The following is a 27,878-nucleotide window of genomic DNA, read 5'->3' as shown; positions in this document are numbered from 1 at the left end:
GCTATGTTTCAGGTGTAGGTTAAGGAAAGTCAGACCTAGCATAAAAGTTGTAAATCACACATAAAAATCAATTTATTGAACTAGTTTTGATGCTTGAAATCTTAATGAATCTTTTAAGAATATCCAGAGATATTATGGCCCCTAGAGTAAAACATCTCATATCATTCCTTATTGTTATACATGAGCTCACTATTTAATATTTCAGAGAACCATGCTGTGAAGCTATCAGCTTTGCTAAGTGGTCCATTTTTTAGATTTCTTTATTTTGTCCATTAATAAAATATTTTATCTTAGTAGTAAATCAAACACTTTGCTTATTAAGGTCACTGATATGGATTTAGTTTTAATATCTACTTCTTGTCAGCCAAAGTGATTTTACTTTCTTTCAGTAACTTTTGAAAGAGAGAAAGAAATCCAAGACTATTTCCAAATTGAGATCTCTCTCTCTCTCTCTCTCTCTCTCTCTCTCTCTCTCTCTCTCTCTCTCTCTCTCTCTCTCTCTCTCTCTCTCTCTCTCGCTCTCTTTTCCGTGCAATTCATATTTATGACTTTCTTTCCATCAATGCACAGGGTTCTAACCTCACTTTTTGCTTGATGTCTTCTATTATTTTATAAGTGCCATAGGTCAAATAAATAAACTTGGAAGAATTGTGTATTACTCAGAGTTAATGAGAACCAGGACAAGCTGAAAAATAAACCTTTTTTTCATTTGTAGCATTTGAAATCTTTCTACAATCAAGTGGATTCAACAGACATTAATGCTTAATTAGGATGCTAGAAGTCAGAACGATGTAGTCTAATCTAAGTCATATAGTGAAACTACCCCATATTTTATTTGACATATAAATATGATCTAGAAAATGATCAATCCATGAGAATAATAATAAAAGCAGGGAGAACAAATGCCAGGCAATGACAATGCTATGGCTAAATGGCTCTGTAGTATAGAAAAGCTACAGATAATGAGGTCATGTGCATCTGATAGTTATGTTGAATGTAAAGTTGAAAAACTCCACTACTAGTAATAAACCTATGGTCTTTCAGTACAACATACAGATAATTTGAGATGGGGTTAGAGAGAGAGAGGCAGAAAATATGTGCCATTCATGGTGAAATTTGTGTACTTAATACTAACATCATTGAGAAACATGGATTTCAAAGTGGATTAAAGTCCTATGTGCTTTAGAAACTGCAGGGAAAGCAAATAAGTACGTATGGTCTGTTTTCATGACTTCTTCCTTAGTGCTGATATCCATATTACAGGTGCTAATATCCATATTACGGGCCTCCTGAATGATTCACATCAGCATTCCCCCTTTAAATATATATCAATCCTCAAATGTTTAATAGGTGAGAATCCAAGTAATGGTTATTGATTGAAAGAGTTAACAAAAAGAAATACATTATCTGTGCAAGGAAATTGTCTTTTGTAAAAATAATTCTTTTGGCTTATTTGCTCTGACTTTTCTTAGGTGAACATGCCTGAATGTTGCCCTTCTGATATTTTGGTTTAATTTGTGAACTTTCAAGTATATACTACAGATTTATAGAAGTGATCTTCACTAGTCTAATTCCTGTTCTACTTTACTGCAATATAAATGTGATAAACACTGAAATATCCACAAGTCTAATATACTTTATTCTTAAGGTAAAACTAATGCTACCCCAATATAAGCATAAGGATTGATATTTATTAAATGTAAATAAATAGGAGCTGCTTTAGAAAATGTCTCTGTTTTACATTAGATCCCCTGATATTAATAACTTACTATTGCTTTACCAGCATACTTCTATAAGAAAATAGGGAAAACTGGTCTGGTCTGATAGAAATGTTTGCCTATACTTTAGGTATAGTTGATGTGAGATTGACAGCCATAGCAACGGAAACTCAAAGTTGTCATGCTGACTTTGACTTTCAGATGACTAATGATGTTTATTATATGAAGTTATTAAATATTTTCTTGGACATATTTCTACTAAAATAATTGAACTTAAATGGGTATGTATTTTATCTAGGACCTATTGTGAGCTCCTCAGAGGTTTCTCAAATTAATTCTATGTGAATGCTTCTTAAAAAAGCAAAAACCTTGCATTATAAATCAGGAAACAATGGCTGACCCATTACAAGAGGCATGAGTCCTGGATACTTCATTTTAGTTCCCCTATTTCTTATAATAGTGCTTAATGAATAGGACTAATGTTATCAAGCAACTGCTTATTCTTCCCTGTGAGTGTGGATAGATATGTTCCATGAGATGGGCATTTGGAAAGTTATGCATGGTGTCTAACAATTTCTCTTATTACTCTTTTGAGTGGTGTCCATATAAACTATCTACCTCATATATTTGCTTTGCTTTTGTTAGCATAACGTTAATGTTTTAAAATATTTTACATATTAGACAAAAGATTAGGAATGCAAATACAGATGTTTTTTGGAACTTAGAGGGAAGGAAATTCCAGCTGAATGAATTGAAATACTTATTTAGCTTTGAGAATATATATATATATGTAAAGTTAAAGATACTTATTTTATGCATTGTCTCCTGTGGGTTTTGTTATAATTATAATTATAACATTATAATTATTACCTTTTGTTTGTGACAGAAGGAATTGATTCAATTTAGCATTTCTGCATACAGAAGCATCTGTTTCAAAATTAGTTAGTTATATAAGCCTAAATTATAATTACATAAAAATACTTATTTGAAGATTCCCCCTTAGAAATAAGAGAACAATCCCAAAGCAAAAAAAGAATGGTAGTTTACAGAAATAAAAAAAAAACATAGCAACACAGGTGTAATTGCACTATGATATACTAGATACATCAAATTATAAACACTTGTATTTAATAATATTGTGTATAACACTAAAGATCTTTTCATTTTCATCAAAGTTCTTATTTGATATTATAAGAATAATTCAACTTTATACTTATATTGTTACTAAGTATTTGATGTATTATTTTAAGGTATGGGGAGTTGAACTCCAGGCCTAGCATTTCCTGGGCAGGTTGTCTACTACTTGAACTAAGCTTTCCAGTCCTTTCTGCTTTAATTATATTCAGGATAGGGTCTCAAAATTATTCCTTGACCAGCCTAGATCTGAATAAATTCATTTGTGCTCCACACATGCTTCAGATGAAAAGCATGTACCACCAAATTATCTGCTAATGTACCCAGCTGATGACAGAGGATTTTTTTGCTTTTTTTGTTTATTTTGTTTTATTTGGTTTATTTTTGCCAGATGTGGACCTCCAGTCACAATCTTCCTGATATTTATCTCCTGAGTAGCTGGAATGAACAAATATGAGTCACCGCTCTGAGTACATTTGAATGGGAAATTTTAAAGTCCTTGTATTTAGCCAACCACAAGCTTAAGCATAGTAAATATAGAACTTTAAATTATTCAACAAGAGTTGCTTCAATTATTTTTAATTGTTCATATTGTTATTTTGTTCATTTTTAAAATGCTGTTTGCTTTTTCTCTAATTTATTGCCACACAAAATAGTTTCTAAATCTAGTTGATTTTTTTCTTTGTTTGTATGTACATTTATTTTTTGGTAAATGAACCAGAAATTTTGGACTTGAAGTCAGTGTCTTCTAGGGGTAAGCACATATGAAAAAGCACAAAATGTAATATGGGGAGGTAGAGATAGTATAGTCAACATAAGAATGTCAAAACGCAATTTAAAAATTATGAATCAACTTCTCAGGAGACAACAGTACCCCTGAAGACAAGCAGTATTTATCTATCATTTGATTTTCTTGTATGCTCAATTCATGTTATAGTATCCACACTTTTGTTTCTGTTGATTTCAAGCTCCCATGTATAAAGGAAATTACTTATTTAAATGCAGAATGTATAGTTTGGAACACTGTTGAGCCAATGGAGATGCTATTAGTAATTACTCTAGGGCGGTAGACATGGAGCAAATACATCAGTGTAACCTACAATAAACAATGCAGAATAATTTCCTTTAATATTTGGCTTATATGTGGACTAAATTTATATGTGTAAGAAATATGTCTTTTTCTTTATATGCCTTTGATATCCTACTTTAGATGTTTACAACGGGAAGCAATGGACATAATTGCTAAATTTTTCTACTCTCTTGATTTTCATGATTGAATTTTGCTTTTGAGCAAAGATTTCTAGTCTCATGTGAAGTCTTTTTCTCTAATGGTTAGCCTAAGTCCCACTCTATGTGCAGGCTACATGCTTTGTGTGACTGTTTTCCATGTAATTCATAAGATTAGTGGTTATATTTACCTCACAGGACTTACGAGTCTTTTGAATTATGCTTTCATATAGCCCTAACAGGATTTTAGAAAATTTCTATTTTAAACTTAAACATGTTCAAACTTAAAATAGTGATTGTACTGGAAACTGAAATTCAAATCACAATATAGACTATGTCCTATTTTTACCCCTATTAAAACCAACTTCATTTCTGTAGTCAGCTGACATAAATTTGTAGTTTGTTTTAGGGCAAATTGTCTTATATTCCTTCATTTTCTAGAAATGGTTAGTCCCTTTGCACACTTATTATACTTTATGTACATCAGGACCAGTTTGGCAGATCCAAAATCTCCTCAAAATATTTTACTATTTTCATAAAAGTTTATGATGGGTTTCTGTTTTCAAATAACCACAGATGACCTTTCATGAGAGTTTATTGTTTTCTGTTGTATTCCTTGTCATAACTCACTAGATGTGAACTTAAATTACAACTGAGTCTTTTTGCAATGTATTTTTTCAATTATAAATGTAGTAATAGAATACATTTGCAGATTTTGGCATGATTACTTTTCAATTAGCTACAAACCTATATTGGTTATAAAAACAGGCTTTTGACATAAACTACAACACATGCTCAAATGAAAGGATGTTCTTCCAATGTCAATATGATCAGTTGATATCTTACTTTTAACCTAGTAATATACAAACAGTATTTCTCAACTTAGGATTCATTTCACAAATAGATCTGTGGCTTGTGTGGCTTCCCCTTGGCTTACTTTCCATAATATCTACACTTGCACATACAAACACACACACACACACACACACACACACACACACACACACACACACGCTCAGACTCGTGGTACATCTCTTGGTAAAATTTATAGGTAGTAATGTAGAGCAATGCTGCTCCAGCTACTCCTGTAATTGAAGCCTGCAGAGTTTACTGTTGAGCTGCAAACCAGAGTGCCATTTCCACAAGCCAGCTCAGTCAGACTCATTATCGTCTCTCTTTTGCTTATGGTGGGTCTTTCATTTTTGAAAATGACTCCTGCCTTTGCATTTGAAATAGGATCCTCAGTAAAATATTCATTTTAGTTCAACTCCCAGGAGCCTATCTTCAAACACTGAAAGAACAGGTAATCATGTTGTATCTTTAGTAGCCTCTTGTTTTCAGTTTCTCCAGAAAATTTTTATATTGTAGTTTCACCTAAAAAAAAACAACCCTGAATATTATTTTGGAAATAAAAAAATAAGATTCTGAATAATTTATTCCAAAATAAGTGTTTCTTTGCTATTACTTATAAAAAGTTAATATTTTGAAGACATTTCTGTCTTCAAGAAATATTAAGACAACTGATTTCTAAGGGACTCATTCCAGAATAATCTTTAAAAGCGTGATTGCTTTTGAACTCTTAACTTCCAGAACTTCACAGGCAAATGAAAGCTAAAAGAAATAAATGAACAGCCATAGCCAAATTCAAAGCCATAATCATTTTACATTCTGAATTATTTTACTGACAAACGTAGGTCAGTGAGATAGGATGTCTTTTAAATAATTAAAAGGAAGATAAATTCAATTTTCCACCTTAAATACGTATGTGTATGAGTGAGAACTGGAAATGCAAATAAAATTAAAATAAAAACTATTTTCTTCAACCTAGAATTTCTCAGCATCTCATGGGCATCAATACTAATTCATGACCTAATAGTGTGTTGTCCTAATGGATGAAATTTAGAAGGATTAAAGTTTTGAGATTCTCACTGAGTGTAGGAAAGACTACATGTGAAATAAGAATGGTTTTATTAGATATAAAGAAAACTCTTGAAAATCTCTGTAAAAATCTCTAATTGTTCCTCAAAGTTCAGCTCATGCCCTGTTTTCAGAGAAAAGAGTAGAGAAATGACAGGAATCTAGGAAAGTCAGGCAATAATGCTAACTGTAAGTCACCTTAATTTCTTTTCTGCTTTTATATGTGGCTTAAACTGTTTGAAATCTTATTTTAGAAATATGTGTCCTAAAAAATAAAAAATAAAAAAAGAAATAAACAGGTTTCCATACTAAAAAAAAAAGAAATATGTGTCCTGCTGTGAAAATCACAAACATTTTCACATTAAATTTTCACTAATGATTCTTCCTTTTGTGTGGCCATATTTCTTTTATTATTTTTATATTATGATCTCTGAACTATATAAAAATAAATTTAAAGAATTTTACTTACATAAACAGAATACTAATTTCTGGTGAATTTTTTAACCTAATACAACTGTAATTGGCTGAAATTTTTATAACAGTTTAAGTGTGTTTTACAATACATCTTATGTCCATGAGGAAATTTCTATTTCTTACAACTATCATCATATGTGAAGCTTATGAAATAAGCAGAGCTAGCATCCTGAGAAACAAATACAAAAGATAATAATAGGACTTTACCCAACTGGTTGTTACTAAAAGAAGCAAGTATTTCTCACTCTCATAGTGTAAATTTGTAATTCATTTTGTATACAAGAACCACAGAAATGAACTCTTTCCCACCCATGAAAGCCACGTTTGTGTTCTCCCTGTATTACCTTGAATTTCAGGGCCCTTCTCCATCCATCCCCCCACTTTGTTAAATACTGATTTCTAGCTTCTCCAGATTTGACAGTGGGAGAGCACAAAGGGAGAACAGAAGCCAAGGTCCAGATGTATTCTCTCCTGAATACATCTTGCTTATGGCTGCTCCTGAGATGGTGAAACTGCTTGGAGACTCCCCGTTTATCATTGCTCTTCTCTTCCATGACTTTACTGGTGAACAGATCTCCATCTCATCCCTTATTCCTCCTGTTCCTATGGATGTGACTGAGGTACCTTTGTTGAGGTCTCTCCATTCCTTTTGGTAACTATCTTCCACGCTGCCTGTCTTGTTCCTCTTGCAAAGAGTGCCATGAAATACTCATTCCAGACTCATTTCCGCTGGGGAATGCAGTTATTTTCTAACTGCAGCCATCTAATAGCTAATCTCCTGTCAGAATCTTTCATTGAGACACTTCTCCTTTAATAGTTTAAGGTATGAATTAAACACCAAACAAGAATTAATTTTTTTCTAAAATCCGGTTAACTCGTTTCATCTCCAAAAGACACCTTGGGCAATTTCCTTATCAAACCTATGACAATATGCTAATAATTGGATGCCTATTGTATTGCAGTTTCTCTTACCGCACTTTAGCTTTCATTCTCCCCAAAGTCCTCATTTTTCAAACTTTTAAACCTCCCCCAGTCCTCTTTAGAGTTTTTATCCTTTTCATTAGCTGAGAAGGTTAATACTAACAACCTGATTTCCAGGTCCTTTGTTCTTTAGGTTCTACAAACTTGTCTGACAATTTCTTCACTGTAAACCCAGATGGAATGACTTCCACTTTCTGAATTTCCAAAGTGATGTTACCCATAGCGATGAGAAGATGGATGGAATTTTGTATGAATAGTGCTTAATTTTGAGAAAGCACTTTCCCTCAGAGAGTGAGTTGCTGGGACAATAGCAAAGGGAAAACAAATATGTGCTAAATGAATTTAAAAAATGTTTACAAATTAGAATCAATCATAAGTGATTTTTAGAAAGGAAGAAACTGTTACTGTTGGGAACATATTGTTTGTCAAAAAAATCTTTAGTTAAGAAATGCTTTTGAAATGAATATTTAAGACATTTTCATTTTAACATCTTTACATAAAACTAAAGTTTTCTGTTTATTCTAGCAATATATATTTTAATGTTGCACAGAACTCTTAATGCAGCTAAGATCCTTGATTCATTATATATCTTGGCTATTAGAAGACTTGTTTTTCTAGCATCAAATACACCAAAAAATAAGGAAATGAATCTACAAACCAAACAAAACAGGTTCCAGCAGCATCGATTATTTATTTGCTTTCTCATGCTGAGAAGGGAGGATAATCTACTTTAAGTAAAGTAGCCCATAATTTCATTTTGAAATGCAATACAACAATGTAAGCCTAAATACTTTCTTTAAATGTATCCTAATATAGCAGATTTTCATATTATATGTGTGTATATGTATATTCCTTTTATCCTAAATTTCTTTTTATCCTAAATTGAATGATATGTAATATAGAAAAGCATTTTAAAATTACTGGAATGGGCTGGGCATGGTGGCTCAAACCTGTAATTCAAGCGACTCAAGAGACTGAGATCTGAGGATCAAGGTTGAAAGCCAGCCCAGGAATGAAAAGATCCTGATACCCTTATATGCAATTAACCTCTAGAAAACCTGATATTGGTCTTGGCTCAAGGTTAGGGCAATAGCCTTAAGTAGAAAAGTTCAGGGACAGCACCCAGGCCGAGTTCAAGCTCCATGACCCCCCCCCCCACACACACAAAAATGTTATTGGAATGGTTATTTTATGCAAAAAATACTATTGAAGGTAATTGTTACCTTTCATAATTATTTCAGATTTATTAAGGTGATTTCTAAATAAGGTAATTCTTATACTCTCATCATCTTCCATCTGAGAATATACATCAATCTATACTGTATCCATGAACTTCTTAGGTGATGCAAAGAGTATAAAAACATATTTATTTTATAACAGCCCTGTCCATCAAAGTGTGCCATATAGACTAGTAATGATATATACTTGCACATGAATAGCTACAGGGCTATGTATAGTAGCACTAGGAATCATGCTTACAGCTTATTTTTGCTTCCTTTCCAAAGAAAGAAGGAACTATTTACAATGAATATGTGACTTAGAGCTTGATTAAGAAAGAGACACGGTATGAATAGCAATTGATAGATTCCAAAGTCTTTTGATAAGAAAACAAAGATTATATTTTAAAGATATCATGGATATCATAAAAATTATGGAAGCACATAATATTTTAGAAAGAAGTTGATGAATCTATATCTTCTCTTCTTAGCACTTTCTTACAAACCCAATATTCATAACTTTAATCTACTGTTATTATCATTTCATCATTTTTCCTGGTGACCTTTAAATGCTGAATCCCTACCTTGCAAATGTTTATTTAGGTAAATGCTAAGAACTTCATGGTATTTCTGGGTGCGAAGTCTGTGTTTTACCAGAAATTTCATGGAGCAAGTAAATATTGCCAGTCAAAAAAGTATGTCCAGTAACTAGCATTTCAATTCCAATAACTCCAAGCAGTAATAGAAAAAAAATATATGTCACATGGCTACATATGGTATGCTACTTAATTAGTGTGGATAGAGAAATCTTTTTTGACACTGGATACAAATGAGGAGGTACTCCAGAATGGGGATGCTAAGTACTGACATAAAACAAAGAACTTTAGGTAGAAAGTTGTTAGCATTAAGAGATAGCTCTTTGTTGATACTTAAAAGATTTGTACTGAGCATTTTGGCACAATGTAAAGGATCTGACTTTTATTCTCTGGGAGATTAGAAGTCATTTTAGAATCTTAGCTGATTCATATTGTAAGAAATTAATTAAAGCTGCTTTATTGAAAGGTATAAAACAGAAAGACTAGAAATTCACTGTAGTTGTCCAGGCAAAATATAATGTTAGCACAGACTGAGTTCATAAAAAATTATTTTAGAAAGTGATCTAAATCTGGATATATCCTGAATATATCAATCCTGACTACGATACTTGAGAGAAAATGAGTCAGTGGTGAACAATGAAATTTTTATTTGAAAAATTGGATATAGAGTAATTCATTTAACTGATATAAGAAAAAGTACATGAAGAAAGCACGAGAAACTTTATAGAAAAACCCTGAGCTCATTTTAATCACAGCAGAGATTGGTTTACTTCCTATATATGTACCCAAGACAAACTTTGAGATTTCTGTCAAGGAAAAGGATCTGGATCATAACTTTCAATTTGGGAATTGTTATTCAAGAGTATATATGAGCCTTAAAAAAGATAATTTTAAAGAACATTGTTATGTAAAAGTATATATATAAACAGGGAAAATAAAAAAGAATGAAGTCAAAGAGTTTGGTATTATGAAACAAGCTTATCCAAGTATGTGGAGAGAAGGACATTAATTATATGAAATCTGATAATTGACCTAGCAATTATAAAATGGAAAATTAGGGAATTTTCTTCCTTTTTGTCAGTTCTGGGACTTGAACACTGGGCCTGGGTGTTATCCCTGAGCTCTTCAGCTCAAGGCTACCACCCTACCCCTTGAGTCCCAGTGCCACTTCCAGTTTTCTGGTGCTTAATTGGAGATAAGAATCTCAAGGGCTTTTGATCCCGGGTTGGCTTTGAACCTTGATCCTCAAATCTCAGCCTCCTGAGTAGCTAGTATTACAGGCATGAGTCACTGTGCCTGGTGGAAATTTGGAATGAAGATAATTAATATCCTACACTATGTTGTTATGGATATGTTATATAATTATTTTTCTATTCAGAATAGGGAAGGAAAGGAGAAGATGAGACCAAGACAAAGGGTAAACCAACTTTACCACTTTGTAGGGAGTGCAGAAGGGAAATTGGGAGAAAAACATGGAAAGGGGTAACAATGTTTGAGAAGAAATGTACTTACTATCTTATAAATGAAAGTGTGACCTTTCTGTATATCACCTGACAATAAAATTGAAATTTATATACACACATATATATGTATATATATATAATCTTATAGTAAGTTAGAGCAAAGAATGATATGAACTATAGTCCCATTGCATTTTCTGTGTAGGGATAAATTTTCAGTGGCTAGCTACATAACATTATTTAATAAGAACTCTGTTTTGGATGTTTTCATTAGATAGATGACTTCTTTCGTCGGTTTTATAGAACAGAAACATTACACCTCCCAATGATATTGGGTAAAAGTATTTTAAAAGCTTACATAAACAACATTTAGGGGTGATAATGATTTCACATCTTCACTATTTTTCTGAAAACAGTTTAGACATAGTCTACTCTTCATAAAGACCAGCCTGCAGCCTTTTGAGACCATGCCAGTATGCTGATATTGAAAAAACACTATTGGGCTACCAGAGAAAAACATGTTTAAAAAAATCCTTTTAGCAGTATCCCATAAGTATTTACTTGAGTTTTAAAACATGGATTATAATTTTATTACATGGAATATTAGGATTAGATGATGTTTCAAATAACTTCACAGTGATTTAAACATGTAATTTTATTTTCTACCTACAGTTTCCTATAAGGTTGCTATGTATAGAAATCAATAAGGTTTTTTTAACTCGAGATATAAAATAGGAATGCAGTTATGGTAATGATGATAGAAAAAGATGGAAGTGGAGTACCTATGTAACAGATTACATAGAAACTGATTTTAAGCAAATACATACACTAAAACTCAATGATAATACTACATTATTATGCATTGCTGTATATGGTCCTACTTTATCATTACTTATATAATGTGACCTTGTCCTGCAAAACACTTCCTCCAATTTTATTATACATGATTCTTTTTCACTTGAACCCATTTTCGATATTTTTTTTGCCTTGGGTTCTATTGACAAAATTCATTAAAATTAACAAACTTAAGGAAAGATTGCTTGTGGTCAAATAAGTAACTGTACAAATATAGTCTGTTTCCCTTCATGTCCACGCTCCATGTACATAGTACTATATGCATGAAATAGGTCTTTTTTTGAGCTTTCCTTTTTCCATAACCTGTAACAATGGACATAATAAAGATAATCACTGGAGAGAAGGAAGGTAAGGGATAGGTGACATGGCTCTCCCTACGTCTGTGTGGATGTGATTTTTGCTACATGATATTCTTTTGGGTTAGGCTTCATTGATGCTTGCTTTTACTGTTTTTCTGATGTATTTTCCTTTATTATTTGTTTTTCTCAGTATGTGACATTAGCCCATGTGGTTTCCTGTTACTGCAAGCACATCTCCATTAGGTTTCTCCATATTGGAACAGCCTACTTTGAGGGTGAGGTTTTCTGGCTGACACACCAACTAATACTGTAATTGGTGCTTGACTTATTTCCAAAGGGGAAAATAACACCTCATAATGAAAGATTCTTGGACTATATTGTGCATATATTTGAGAAGCCACAGGCGACCTCCTTTTCTGGGAATGGGTAATCTAAATGTCATATAGCTAATCCTCGACAAACATAGCATTACAATTACTCAAATCAGCACCTGTGGTAGTGTAAAAGAAAGAGCAGGTATAGAGACTATTGGACAATCAAGTGGCTTGAAGCAGTTAATCACTATGACAAGTGTAGTAATTATGATGACAAATGTGTTTCCCCTGAGAACTCAAGAAAGTGTACACAAGGAAAATGTGAAAGGTCAGAAAGATAAGAATAATACATAGAGTTGAAGTTCTTCATGGTAGCTTTAAGGAACTCCACTAATTTAGGTGTTCTAAGCATTTCCCAGATCCAGTGCTACATAATTTCCTAAGTCTCTTATGTCAAATGAATGGCAGGGGAAAACAGCACTGGGAAAATGACATATTTGGAGGAAATGATGAGACTGAGAATATTGAATCTTGGAATCCTATAAATCTCTTAGGACACTGCAGGTAGGCCTTTTTTCTTTCTTGAGTCCCACAGTACATGCTTCTGTTTCATAGCCTTACACAAACTATACATGAACAGTTCTCACACAAGATCATCATAATTGTTCAGACTAAACCCTTGCTTCTAGATCCGTCAGAAATGTTAACTCTGAGCCCAGACCCCCCCAAAAAAAATCAGATCTGATTCACAGCATGGTACCCTGTGAACCAATATTAGTATATGGCCTCCTGAAATCTGATTGGTATCTACCCAGAAATTGTATATGGGATTGGGTTTTAAAATACATAGAAAATGCAAACCAAAACTTGTGTAAATTGAATTCATTTCATTTCATGAAAATTCATTTTAATGGTTATGTACACTCTAGATACAAGATAAAATATGTTGGCTAGCACACTGTGAAATGGTGTTAATAATCTGCTAGCTCACAAAGTTGAACTTTGCTCTTGATGATTACTTACAGTTGATGAGGGCAAAATATCTCAGCTTTTCAGAATATTATGAAAACAAGATTTTTAAACTTTGGTAAACATCAGAGTCATATTAAGCTAGATTTCAGAGCCCATCTATCTTAGTTTCTAATCCAATGGTGTGAGGTAGCTGCAGCAACAAATACAGATGTCTGACAAGCTCTGGCCAAAAGCTAATACTTCTGTCTGGAATTGACACTTGGAGACAAGGCTGTGAAACCTACTTTGCTAAAGTGAAGTGTGTAGACAGGTAACATGAGGCATCAAGTAGAAGGCCACAACCTATTTTACTAGATCAGAATTTGTAATTCTAACAAGATCCCTAAGTGATTCATATGCACATTTCTGTCCAGCAGTACTACTTTAGAGGAGTTTAGACTCAAGACAAAGAATATGAAAAATGAATTTATTTTGTGTGTATCCTGACAAGCTGGCCATTATCAAATTCTTCAAGGGTTCACAGAGGACAAAGTTCAACAAATATGTTGGAAAGTGGCATCCTACATCCCTAAAAAGTTTTCTGCAAACATTCCATTAGAGAAGGCAGAGCAAAAACTGCAGTGATAGAGGTTTTCTGATTATAATGACAATATAGAAAGGCAAATCCCCTTGAACAACTAATGTATACTTTACTTTTTAATATTTTTATTGTAATTAACAAAAGGGCTACATGATATTTGCCAGATAGAAGGTGCATTAATTCACATACATTGATACCCTTTCACATGTCTTGGTCCCCCTTACCCTCCCCCCACTCCCCCATCTTGGTTTTCCCCCTTCCCTATCCAATTTCAAATAACCAAATACAAATATATCCAATATATCAGACAACAAAGTGAGATACTGTAACAATATGAGATAACCAAGGGACAGCAAAAGAGATGAGAGATAACATAGTACATTAAGGACAACAATCATTAATTATATGGCTTTTGTTTCAATATCCTGGAGGTCCTTTCAATTAGCTTCTTACTATATGGCCTTATGTATCAAGGTTTTGCTCTATTGCAGATCTCTGCTAGTAGAGCCCAAGGTTTCTACTGATTATGACAAATGAGGGAAACCATTGAGCCTAAGTTCCTTTGAGTCAGGCTTACTTCACTTAATACAATTTTTTCTAAGTCTTTCCATTTCCTAACAAATGGGTCGATGTCGTTTTTTCTGACAGCAGCATAGAATTCCATTGTGTACAAATACCACATCTTGTTGATCCACTCATCAACTGAGGGACATCTAGGTTGGTTCCATATCTTTGCTATGGTGAATAATGCTGCAATGAACGTCATGGTGCTAGTAGATTTAGTATGTCTTTGTTTCTGGATGGTTGGGTAAATGCCAAGTAGTGGAATTGCTGGGTCATAGGGGAGCTCTATGGTTAGCCTTTTGAGGCACTGCCATACTGCTTTCCATAGTGGTTGAACAAGTCTGCACTCCCACCAGCAGTGTAGTAGTGATCCCTCCTGGCTACATCCCCTCCAGCATCTGTTGTTATTAGTTTTCCTGATCCTGGCCATTCTAACTGGAGTGAGGTGGAATCTTAGCGTTAATATATACTTTAAACAATGAATGACTAGGATGTAAAACAGAATCTCTGTGGGGAATCATTACTAATACAGGAGAGAAGGTGAATGGAAAGAATTAATGGAAGCAAACATGGCCAAAAGGCTTCACGGACACGTGTAAAATGGAACAGTGACTCTTATAAGGGAACATCAAAATTAAATTGCATCTTACAAATGATTGACAGTTATAAAAGTTTTCTGCAAAGGCTTATAACATTTTCCCCCTTTTTATTGTATTTCATTGTCAGAGTGATATATAGAGGGCTACAGTTACATTTTTTAGGGAGTCGGTACATTACTTCTTGAACACTGATACTCCTTAACATAGTTTTTGTTTTTGTTTTTATGTGTCATGGGGCTTGAATTTGGCTTGGGCACTGTCCCTGGGCTCTTGTGCTCAAGGCTACTGCCCTACCTCTGAGATTGGACCTTGTTGCAGAGCTCTCCAGCTCAAGGCTAACACCCTACCCTTGAGCCAAGCCCCACTTCCAATTTTCTAGAAGTTATTGGTGATAAGAATCTCAGGTCTTGGATAGGGAAAGGGGAGAAACAAGATGAGGGGTGGGGGTGGGGGGGAGGGAAATGGGGACCAAGACATGTGAAAGGGTATCAATGTATGTGAATTAATGCACCTTCTATCTGGCAAATATCATGTAACCCTTCTTTTAATTAAAATGAAAAATATATTTAAAAAAAGAGAAAAAAAAAGAATCTCATGTCCTTTTTGCCCTTGGCTTTGATCCTTTATCCTCAGATCTCAGCCTCCTGAATAGCGAGGATTATAGTCTTGAGCCACTATGCCTGGCTCCATGTTTCTTTTTTTTTTTTAATGTCTTAATTGACAGGAAAAATTGTATATATTTAAGGTATATATCCTGACATTATAACATGTATGTATGTATGTCTGTGTGTGTGTGTGTGTGTGTGTGTGTGTGTGTGTGTGCATGTGTGTATTTTAGGATGGCTAGACCAAGATAATTTATGTTTTTATCATTTCATGTAGTTTATGTGAATGTGACTATCATATTAATATCAACTTGGTTAGTATTTTCAAGTGGGCACTACATTGATATGAACATTAGTCCTAATAAAGCTCTTGAATATACTTCCCTTGACTTACTAAAAATTTAGTTCATCCTAATTTCACATTCCTGAAAAGAGTGCACAAAATTTCTACTTTCTCCACATCAGTTTGAACATTCAATTCTTCTTCATGTTGTTGGAATAATGCTTTGTTGTGCAACAATAGCGTATTTGTGCCTACCATTCTTAGCATTTAGGCTTATTCTATTTCTTTACTATATCATGTCATTTATGCATATCTGGCATTTAGTATGGACAAGATACTCTTTTGTTATGATTTGTCTCAGTTTCTTATTTCTTTTTGTTTATGAAATTTGTTTTCTTGGAAGATTTTAGAAGTAAGAAAATAATGTTTAGCTATGGAGTTAAATCAGTCATAAGTCTCTTAGATATAAGAAATAATTTTTGAATAGTATGGTTTATTTTTAATAATATGTTTTAGAGAAATTTTAAATATTTAATAAAATAAATCTGAAATTTAAGGAGAAAGAGAAAGATATTAATATGTCCTATACTGCTACTTAAATATTTAAGCATAACTTTATTGTTATTATTGTGCTATTGTACAGAAAGTTTATCATTTCACAATTCAGGTGAGGGGTACATTTCTCTTTTAAATAATATCATGATTGCTTTGACTTTCTCCAGTTTCTCTCTCCTCTCTCTATCCATAAGCTAAATAGTTACTTCATTATCCACATGACCAATGACATAAGCAGCACATTTTTCTACTTTCTAGAATTCATTTAGATAAACTGAATTTTTTTCTCATTTTGTTTAGTGGTATTGAAATTTGAACTCATAATCTTTTGCCCTTTTGCTTCGTAGGGATGAGCATTTTCATTTGTGCTACATCCTATCCTATTGTGCTTTAAATGATATTCTGATAGTTCTTATAGATTTGTTTGTCCAGGAGTGGTCTTGGACTGCCATTTTCCTACCTAAATTTTCTTTGTATGTAATGTTACAGACATAAACCTGTTGATGTGTTGAGGGCTTGCTCATTTCTTTCCTCGATGACAGACTTGAACCAGGCTCCTCTTGGTGGTTGCCTCTTGAGTACCTAAGAGTCCATGTAAGCATCACCAAGTTTAACAGAATTTGTTTTTCAATTAATCAATCTGCTTGTTGAATGCAGTCTTTCATCTCCATGAAATTAGTTTGAGTAGAAAGGCAAAGGACCACTGTATCCCACTGCGATGTTCAGAGTTGTTTTTTCACAGGGTTCACCAATACTCTGATAGTTTTTCTGACTTATAATATGGTGAAACATAACAACCCTAGTTTTCTGGCATGAAGAGTAGGTTTGATTTTTAAACACTGTGACAAAAATATATAGCTTGGGATTCAGATTTTTTTTAAATAAAATGTGGTTCATAACAACAACAATAAACATAACCCATATTTGAAATCTTTTGTGTACCACAAAGTTTAATCAGCCCTCTATTTCAATTATCTCATTTATCATCAAAGAAATCCATAAAACTCTGCTTTGATATAAATTACGGTATGGATTATGGGTAAGAATGGAAGGCAGTTCATAAAATGATTAGTTTGTATTGATTTGCAACATATTTTCAGAGATATTTATGTTTGGGTGCAATTTGGAAAATCTGTTCTTCACAATGTGAAAATGTGGCTATGCAAGAAAATTTCAGGGTGATAAAAATAATAAAATTTACTGACGCACATTTATTTAATAGTGCAAGGAGAATATATATTAGTTTGTATACAACTGTTACAATTCATAATATTTTATTTATTTATTTAATATTTTTATTGTAATTAACGAAAGGGTTACATGTTATTTGCCAGATAGAAGGTGCATTAATTCACATACATTGATACCCTTTCACATGTCTTGGTCCCCCTTACCCTCCCCCCACCCCCATCTTGGTTTTCCCCCTTCCCTATCCAATTTCAAATAACCAAGTACAAATATATCCAATATATCAGATAACAAAGTGAGATACTGTAACGATATGAGATAACCAAGGAACAGCAAAAGAGATGAGAAATAACATAGTACATTAAGGACAACAATCATTAATTATATGGCTTTTGTTTCAATATCCTGGAGGTCCTTTCAATTAGCCTCTTACTATATGGCCTTATGTATCAAGGTTTTGCTCTATTGCAGATCTCTGCTAGTAGAGCCCAAGGTTTCTACTGATTATGACAAATGAGGGAAACCATTGAGCCTAAGATCCTTTGAGTCTGGCTTACTTCACTTAATACGATTTTCTCTAAGTCTTTCCATTTCCTAACAAATGGGTTGATGTCGTTTTTTTCTGACAGCAGCATAGAATTCCATTGTGTACAAATACCACATCTTGTTGATCCACTCATCAACTGAGGGACATCTAGTTTGGTTCCATATCTTTGCTATGGTGAATAGTGCTGCAATGAACATTGTTGTGCTAGTGGATTTAGTATGCCCTAGTTTCTGGATGGTTGGGTAAATGCCAAGTAGTGGAATTGCTGGGTCATAGGGGAGTTCTATGTTTAGCCTTTTGAGACACTGCCACACTGCTTTCCATAGTGGTTGAACGAGTTTGCACTCCCACCAACAGTGTAGTAGTGATCCCTCCTGGCCACATCCCCTCCACCATCTGTTATTATTCGTTTTCCTGATCCTGGTGATTCTGACTGGAGTGAGGTGGAATCTTAGAGTTGTTTTGATTTGCATTTCTTTTATGGCCAGAGATGTCCAGCATTTCTTCATGTGTCTATAGGCCATTTTTGTTTATTCTGAAGAGAAAACTCTCTTTAAGTCTTTGGCCCATCTTTGAATGGGATGGTTGTTTCTTTGGAGATTACTTTTGGAGTGATTCAATTTTTTCAGCTGTTGATATATTTTAGATATGAGGCCTTTGTCTGCTGTATGGTTGGTGAAGACCTTCTCTCACTCTGTAGGCTTCCTAATTAATTTACTAGCTATGTCCTTTGCCATACAAAAGCCCTGCAGTTTAATGCAGTCCCAATTATCCAGCCTTTTTCTAATTTGTTGTGATTCTTGGTCCTTATTAAGAAAGTTTCGACCTGTGCCAAGGAGACCTAGTGTATCTCCTATTCCTTGTAAAGTTTTCAGTGTGTCAGCTTTTACCTCCAGGTCTTTGATCCATTTGGAGTTAATTCTAGTGCAAGGTGAAAAAGAAGGATCCAACTTTAGTTTTCTGCAGGTGCTTAACCATTTCCGTGAGCACAACTAGTTGAAGAGGCTGTCTTTCTTCCATTCTATTTTTTTGGCTTTCTTGTCCAAGATTAGGTGGCCATAGGTCTGTGGTTTAATATCTAGGTCCTCAGTTCTATTCCATTGGTCTTCAGGCCTGTTCTTGTGCCAGTACCAAGCTGTTTTGAGAATTATAGCTCTGTAATAGAGTCTAAAGTTTGGAATTGAAATTCCTCCTGTGCTGTTCTTTCTGCTAAGAAGTGTTTTTGCTGTACGGGGTCTTTTATTATTCCATATGAAATTTTGAATTGCCTCTTCTATTTCTTTAAAGAATGACACTGGGATATTGATGGGTATTGCGTTGAATTTGTAGATAGCCCTTGGCAAGATTGTCATTTTCACGATGTTGATTCTTCCAATCCAGGAGCATGGGAGGTTTTTCCATTTCCTTAGTTCTGCTTTAATTTCCTTTTTTAGGGTTTTAATGTTTTCATCAAAAAGTTCCTTTACATTCTTAGTTAAGCTAATTCCTAGGTACTTTATTTTCTTTGAGGCTATTGCGAAAGGAGTTGCTTTTCTGATTGCTGCTTCATTCCTCTCACTGTTGGTGTAAAGGAAGGCAGTTGATTTTTGAGGGTTTATTTTATAGCCTGCTACCCTTCCAAAGTATTGAATCAGCTCAAGGAGCTTGGGAGTAGAGTCTATAGGGTTCTTGAAATACAGTATCATGTCATCTATGTATGGTTTTAGTGTAAGTAAAGTTTGCTTGATGAAGTTCGGACTCCAGGATTGGGTGTGTAGATATTTAGGATCGTTATGTCTTCCTGGAGGAAAGATCCCTTTAGTAGTATGTAGTAACCTTCTTTGTCTTTTCTCACTAATTTTAGTTTGAAGTCTATTTTATCTGATATGAGGATGGCAACTCCAGCCTGTTTATGGAGGCCGTTAGCTTGATAGAGTTTATTCCAACCTCTCACTTTCCAAAAATGTTTGTTTTTTTGGGTAAGGTGTGTCTCTTGAAGAGAGCAGAACAATGGATCTTGCTTTTTGATCCAACTAGACAGACTATGCCGTTTAATTGGAGAATTAAGTCCATTGATATTGAAAGTTAGGATTGAGAACTATTTATTAGTTCCTACCATTTTTAAAAGCTTTCATTAGGGCCTGTGTCTTGACAGTTCTTGTGGTACTTAGATGGTATGATGTTTAGGTGCCATTTCTTTCTCTGTATTGCATTTATGTTGGTTTTCTATGTGTACAACATCTTTGAGAATTTTTTTGTAATGTTGCTTTGGTTGCTACATAATGTTGCAGTTTTTCCCTGGAATGAAATGATTTTATTGTTCCCTCAGTTATGAATGAGAGCTTAGCTGGTTACAGTATTCTTGGTTGGTAGTTATTTGACTTAAGGGCATGACATATATGCTTCCAGCACTTCTTGCTTGCATGATCTCTGCTGAGAATTCTGGGGTTATTCGATTGGTTTGCATTTATAGGTGATTGATCCGTTCTCCCTGGCTGCCTTTAGGATCCTTTCTTTGGTCTCTATTGATCCAGTTCAGATTATAATGTGGTGGTGGGATGTCCTTTTCTGGTCAGGTCTGTTTGGGGTTCTAAAAGCTTCTTGTATCTGGATGGGTCTGCCCTTCTGGATATTTGGGAAATTCTCTGAGATGATTCCCTGAACTATATTTCCAATACCATTGACCTCATTCTCCAGACCCTCATCAATACCAATTAGCCTTAAATTAGGCTTGCTAATTGTATCTTGGACCTCCTGAAGTGCTCTCTCATATTTCCTAGATTTGGATTGACTCATTTTCTGTTCTTTCTCTAGAATAACTAAATTATCTTCAGCCCCAGAAATTCTCTCTTCTGCATTGTCTAACCAGCTATCAAAGCTATCTACTTTATTCTTCATCTCCCTTGCTTCTAGTTGCTCATTTTTGATGCCTTGCATTTCTTCTCTTAGATCGTGTATGGATTTCTTTAGCTCCTTTATTTCCATTTGAGTGGTTAGCTCAGTATCTTTATTTTCTTTGGACATTTACTGGAGTTCAGTCACCTTTTTGTTTGTGGATTCTATGAATTCATCCATTTTTCTTTGAAAAACCTTTATTATGGCCTCCTGTATGGCTTCTCCTTTTTCACTTATCACCTTGTTTATGGTTTCCTCTTGTTTAGTTATGGCTTCCTCCCTTATCTCAGTCTTTATATTTTCACATTTTTCATTAATGATGTTTATCATTTGCATTTGTATAGCACTTGGAAGACTCTCCTCTAGGTTTCCCAGTGACTGTTCCATTGTCTGTTAATATTTGGTGGGGGATGTTATTCCTTGATTTAACATTTTTCTTAAGTTTCTTGTTCTGTCCATTTGAAAATGGGAGCAAGATTAATACTAAACACGATTATAGTTTTTCAGATATAACCAACCTAGACCTCTTTAGCTGGCAGACACTAGATGTTCACAATTTTTGATTGGTATTATCACTCTTTCTTTTTGTGCACTTACAGACCAGTGTAATACAACCACTGATATCAATTTATGATCGATTTACAGTCTAGTCCCTCTGGACCTAGAGTATAATTGAACACCTATTTGTACAGTATTGCTCAACAGCCATCAGGTGTAGATCCATGCATTATAAGGTTTGAAAAATGATCAGAGGACCAGAGATAGAAAAATAGTATGAGAGAGAACAGGGGATTTACAAGAGGAATAACGTAGGAGTGTAAGATTATTATAGTAATGGAGAAATGGTATAGCCTAAGGATAACTGACCTAAGTTGGTAAGCAGGTAGCATACTTGAGTCCAAAATTTGGAAAGTATTAGATAAAACTTATGTGTTGCTGCAAGACTAGCTCTCGGCCCAACCAGTGGCCTCACAGTGGGCCGTGGGATGGATCTGCAAGCTTCAGTCTGAGAGTGCTGGGCAGAGGGTTGGTTTTCCTGTGTTGCTTCCAGGGGCGGGCCCCTGGCCAAGGGTCTGGGGTTTGGGAGTTTCCAGGGGCTCTCAGCAGAACCAGCAGGTTTCTGCTCTGTTCCCAGGGGCGGGGCCCAGCCGAGCATGTGGGCTCCAAGGGCAGAGCTGTGCCTTTCTGATTCTCAGAAGAGAGCCTGGCTGCTGGATGGCCCTTCAGTTCCCTGCTGTGTTTCTGCCCCTTTGGCCAGGAGTCTGTGACTGTGGGGGGCCCCTCAGTGCTGTCTTGCTCAGGATTCCCAGCTGGAGGATGCCCGGCTCAAGATATGTGGGGGTCAGATGCTGGCTCCTATTTTCCTGCATACCCCACCCGCTGTTGTAAGGCAGGGTCTCAGCGCCCCCCACTCTCCAGACCCAGTGGCCTGGGAGAGGAACCTGTTGGGCGGATGGGAGCTAGGACACCTCTGCCTTCCCTGGTGGGGTGCTGGGTCTTAGCGACTTCCTGCCTGTCATTCTCCAGTCAGATGCCTGGGAGAGGAGCCTGTTGGGCTGGTGGGAGCTGGGACCGCTCCGCCTCCCTTGGTGGGGTGCTGGGTCTTAGCGTAGCCTGCTGGTTGGACTCCATTCAGAGGCCTGGGAGAGGAGCCTGTTAGGCGGATGGGGGCTGGGACAACTCTGCCTCCCTTGGTGGGGGTGCTGGGTCTTAGCGCCACCTGCCTGTCAGTCTCCAGTCAATGGCCTGGGGGAGGGGGCTGATGGGGGAAGGGACAGGATTCTAAATTCCTTGCCCCCCTGCTCCTGCCAGTCTTTCTCAGGCGGGGTGGAGGGGTCTGTTTTAATTTCTATTGCTTGGCACCAGCTCTGCTTTCCTGATGGGTTTTGGGGACCCGCTGGGCTACTCACTCCTCTGCATTTGCTGTGGGTGCTGCATGGTGTTTGGGAATCATTCACTCCCCTCAGATCTCTGCCACCGCCTGTGTTCCATGTCTGGGTTCCGCTGCTTGCTGTTCTGGTTTCGTGTCTGTGTTCCACTGCTTCTGTGGCTTCCTGGCCCAGTCCTATGCTGATTTCTGCAGCGGTTGGGGCTGCCAGGCCCAGCGCCCTCCACCGCGGCTTTTCATGGCTCAGAGCCGGCAGCAAGGGTCGGGGAGGGGTCCTAGTGTTTCAAATTCTTTGAGAAAGTTGGATGTAAGCTTTATCTGGATTTCTTTGCCTGTTTGAGTCCTTCTCCGTTACTTCTTGAGTTTGTTGTTGTGGATTTCTTAAGGTAGTTGGCTCGTGGGACTCCCTGGTTCCAGAGAGAGCTAGGCAGCATCCCTATTGTCTTGGCGCCATCTTCCCAGATCTATAATTGATAATATTTTAATCTTTCAGAAGATTCTAGAAATATTTAGTCTAGATGAATAAGTTAGGAAGGTATGTCTCCAAACTTGAAAGGTGGCATAGGCTGCAATCTGAGAACTCAAATGGTAGAGACAAGAGGGTCTTGGGATCATGAGTTCAAGATCTAGCTAAGGTTACATAGAAAAACTCTGTCTCAAAAATAAGTTTTTCCCAGAATTAAATACTAGGTTTAGCTGGGCATGGTGGCTCACGCCTGTAATCCTAGCTACTCAGGAGGCTGAGATCTGAGGATCAATGTTCAAAGGCAGCCTTTGTACAGAAGGACCTGAGACTCTTATCTCCAATTAACCCCTAGGAACCTGGAAGTGAAGCTTGGCTCAAGGGTAGAGCAGTAGCCTTGAGCCCAGAGAGCTCAAGGATAATGCCCAGGCTCAGGGGTGGGGCCTTGAGCTGTATAACTCAGGGACAGTGCCCCAGGCACAGTTCAAGCCCCATGACCTCCCCCCACACACTATTCTAGGCTATTAGTTTCCATGATGAAATTTCAAATTACTTTTTAAAATTAAAAGTTAATTATACCATAAAATAATAAAATTTCTACCAATGGGATTTTACCTAATGTTTATGAACATTAACTATATTTGCTTAGAAAACAAAGGTGATCTTCAATGAATATTGCTTTAAAGAATAAACACAAACTGAAATATTTACAGACATAAAAGGTAGTTATGAAGCTTGATAAAAATACCAATAAAATATTTAATTTTACTAGTATTTTTCATTTGGCTTATTTAAGTTTTCATTATTGCTCAAGATGTAAAAGTATAGGTCATTTTCATACATAAGATTATAATTGTAGAAATCCCTATTTAACTGTGGTGCTAATTTCATAGGAGAGAGAAATATTCTTTCCTCTTGAGCATAGCTGGAAGTCAGCATCAAAGATTAGAGTCCAACCCTAGGCCTAGGGCAAGATTCCTTAGTATCTAAAAAATACAATGCAAAGTTAGTTTAATGTTGTCTTTTTGTATTTGGCATCATTTTCAATTGTGATGAAAGGAAATCATCCATATTCCATATGGCACTCTGCTATGTTCAAAATCTCTTCAAGGTCAGTCAGTGTCTTTTAAGGGCTATGGTCAAAATTTTTACTTTATCGTAGGTAGCATGACTTATTCTCTCTATTATCAACAGAGACATTAAGTGTCCTCTTTATTGTTTCACAATCTAGTCTTTATTTTTATATCCTATATTTTTATTTTTACTTCATCTATTTAAATATGTAAATAAAGTCAATATTAGGGAATAGATATCATACAGATGATGTTAAGCAAGATTTTTGTGAAGGAAACATTAACCTGGCAAGAGAAGATTCAGATCTCAGTTTTTCAATATGCCCTGTGAATTCTGGGATCAGCTACTTAATAGACTTTTCCCTGTTCATTATTGTATAAACTCAGATGTTTTGAGATAAAAAGGAAGATACTTTCCCCTGATAAGTTAGAAAATGAAGGGAGGCTGTGGTTTCATACTAACTTTAGCTGTGTTGTCAACTATTTTTCTATTTTTCTAATTCATGTTGGCATGAGGAAAAGTTGTGTAGAAAACTCAGAGTGAGCATTTGGGGTATTTTTTTTTTTTTTATATTTTGAACTTTTGTTTTGCATCCGGAGTGACTAGTATTTATTCTCATCCTGCTGATTTTCAGACTGTTCATTATCAATAAAAAGAAATGTCTGTATTATGAAAAGTCTGGCAAAATAATATTGGATTTAAATTTTTAGCTCATTAGCAGTGCAAATGTTTATTGTAATATTCAGTCAATAAAGAAGAATGCAGCCCAAATGAGTGCAAGTAAAACCATGAAGAAAGTAATACCGATTGTGCTTTATTGTACATATCAAGCTAACATAACCTATTGAAGCTTCTTTTATTGTTGTTTATGGATCATTTATTTTCAAAAAAAGCTCAATGTTCCTTTGCCTTAAGGTTATGTGTATGTGGTGTATGAGTGTGTGTGTGTGTGTGTGTGTGTGTCTATCTATGTGTGATTTACAATAGTCTGCTATTTCCTGCCTTTTTGCAATAAAGAGTGAAGACAGAAACAATCACATCAGTTCAACAAACTGATATACTTTTTTCTTTTTTTTTACCAGAAATAAAGTACCACTATTATCTTGTTAGTTACATCTTCAAATACACTGTAAAAAATGTCCCACAAGTGAACTTTATAAATGTATAGAAGACAAGTGTGCACTGTCTCCTTCATCATATTCTTGGTGATCACTTGAGGTCAAAAAAAGTCATAAAAATGAACTTTATTTAGGAATATATCCAGTATTATTTAGCTATTTGTCATTACAATAATTACAAAGATTAGTTTTAGTCAATATTTATGTTTTTACATGCTATCATGTGAAAGATTAGAATAAATCCCTACCCATTGTGTGTGACCCTACCCATAAATCCCTACCCATGTTTGTGTGACTAATAAAAAGTATGCCTATGACCAGGAGTTTGGCCTAGTGATAGAGTGCTTGCCTAGCATGCACAAATACCCAGGTTCGATTCCTCTGTACCACATACATAGGAAAAAGCCATAAGTAGTGCTGAGGCTCAAGTGGTAGAACTCTAGCTTTGAGAAAGCCCAGGCCCTGAGTTCAAGGCCCAGGACTGGCAAAAAAAAAAAAAGTATGCCTGTACACATTATTTAGGTTTTTTTCTAACTGTAAAAAAAAGGGGTTTCTTCCAAAATGTCTAGACAGATATAGCTCATTAGTACTAATACAAGAGAAGATTTTGCTGATATAATTTTTTGAAAAAAACTCATTTCTTTCACAACTATGAACTAGTTTAAGATTTGAAACATTCAGCCTTGATTAACTGTGATTGATATAGTTTCATTCTTCAACCTGATTCCTACTTATGGGCTAAGTATTTATTCTCATGTGATATCTCAAAGTGAGGGGAAATCCTCTTCATTCACTGTTAAGGAGTGTGAATCTTTAGGTTGCTGAGCCATACCTCTTCTATATGTCCTCAACTCATAAAATAAATATATTAAAAATGTTGGTGATCAGCCACAGTACATTATCATTTGGCAAAAGGACTATTGCTGTAAAGTAGAGGATGAGATTTAAGTTTTGTCCTAGCCATCGACATTCAATTTGCAGGATGCATGCCAACTAAGCCAGGAGGAAGGTTAAAGACTTACTTTTATTTTCCAACTCTTATAAAAAAAAAACTGTATTCATTTCAACCTATGAGGGGGAAAGGAGCAGAATGATATCAGGCACTGAAAAGTTGTTTTGGAAAAATGAGTTCTTGTAATCAATTGCTCCAGACATGTCCTAAAGAAGAACGGTTTCAATTGTGAGTCCGTACACTCATTTTGTCTTTTACATTAAGACTTATGTTTTATGGATTTACTCTAAGATAAAAGAAAAAATGATGCAGTCCTCACCATGGGAGATGGTGCTACTGCTTTATCTCTTCCTTTTTCTTTTCCTCTGTTATTTTCCAGATATCTCCTTTCATATCAGAACTCTTACTGAGTGAATTGAAGTACCAGATTGTTATTACCATCCTTTCCTTTTGTTCAAGATAAAATTCAGTGATCACCCCTGCAAGAAGCATTGGTCAGGGAGGGAGAGGAATCCGTGTTGCTAGGGGAAAGGAAACAAGAAATAGATAATAAAACTCACCAAGGGCTTGAATCCATGCTCCTATCTTTATCTCCCCAAAACATCAATTGCACATAGAATAGTGCAATTATTTGTGCCTTTTTAGGTCATTTAAATTATTTTTTACTATTTTTTAGGATCTTTAGATATACTGCTTTAATAAAATTTGTAAGGTCACTGGGATTTACAAGCATACTCTTTGGTAAAGTTGATTTGATTAAAATCCTCTCTCCTATGCCTTTCTTTGGTCCTAAGGTACAATTGTGGTGGACAATATGCTAATCAAAGGAACTGCTGGAGGACCAGATCCCACCATAGAGCTCTCTTTGAAGGACAACGTGGATTACTGGATCATGTTGGATCCTGTGAAGCAAATGCTTTTCCTGAACAGCACAGGCCGAGTCCTGGATAGAGATGTTAGTGACATTGTTTTGTTTGGGTTTGTTTTGCTTTGGTTGTTCCTATGTTATCACTCTATTATAATTTCAGTGTCCTATGCATTCACTGATACGTTATTAAATTTTTAAATATAATTTGTGATTATTTTCCTGGGCATGAAAAGAAAAAATAACCAATCTTTCAATTTGAAAAAAAATGACACAAGAAAGTATCATTTGTGTTTAAGAAACACAAAGTTCTCTTTCAACATAAATGACTGTTGACTATGTAGAACAGGCAGGACAGACATGGCTGCAATTTTCCCATCTCTAATAATGGCAAAGCATAGTACTACTCTGCTGTTGGCTTGAGAACACCAGCTTGGTGTGTACCATGAGAACAGGCTTAGCACTTGTAGGGATGAGCCCATACATCTGACAAAAGTATTTTGTTAAGGACAGCCAAATTGTCACTGATGAAAGTCTCATTTCTGATAAGAGTTAGGAG

General features: G+C 35.4%; 1 protein-coding gene across 1 annotated transcript in view; it reads left to right on the top strand.

Annotated features, from left to right (window-relative positions):
• Window positions 1–27,878, top strand: part of Pcdh15 (protocadherin related 15) — a 514,067-nt gene that overhangs the window by 203,042 nt on the left and 283,147 nt on the right. Inside the window, exon 5 of the mRNA XM_090346943.1 lies at window positions 27,249–27,409. Coding sequence (XP_090203069.1) covers window positions 27,249–27,409 — 161 coding nt within the window. The remainder of the gene's footprint in view (window positions 1–27,248; window positions 27,410–27,878) is intronic.

This window comes from Megascapheus bottae, chromosome 15 (assembly GCF_031878675.1).
Source record: "Megascapheus bottae isolate mThoBot1 chromosome 15, mThoBot2.hap1, whole genome shotgun sequence".
NCBI lineage: Eukaryota > Metazoa > Chordata > Mammalia > Rodentia > Geomyidae > Megascapheus > Megascapheus bottae.
The sequence above is the reverse complement of the archived record's forward strand: the minus strand, read 5'-3'. Positions and strand labels throughout refer to the sequence as shown.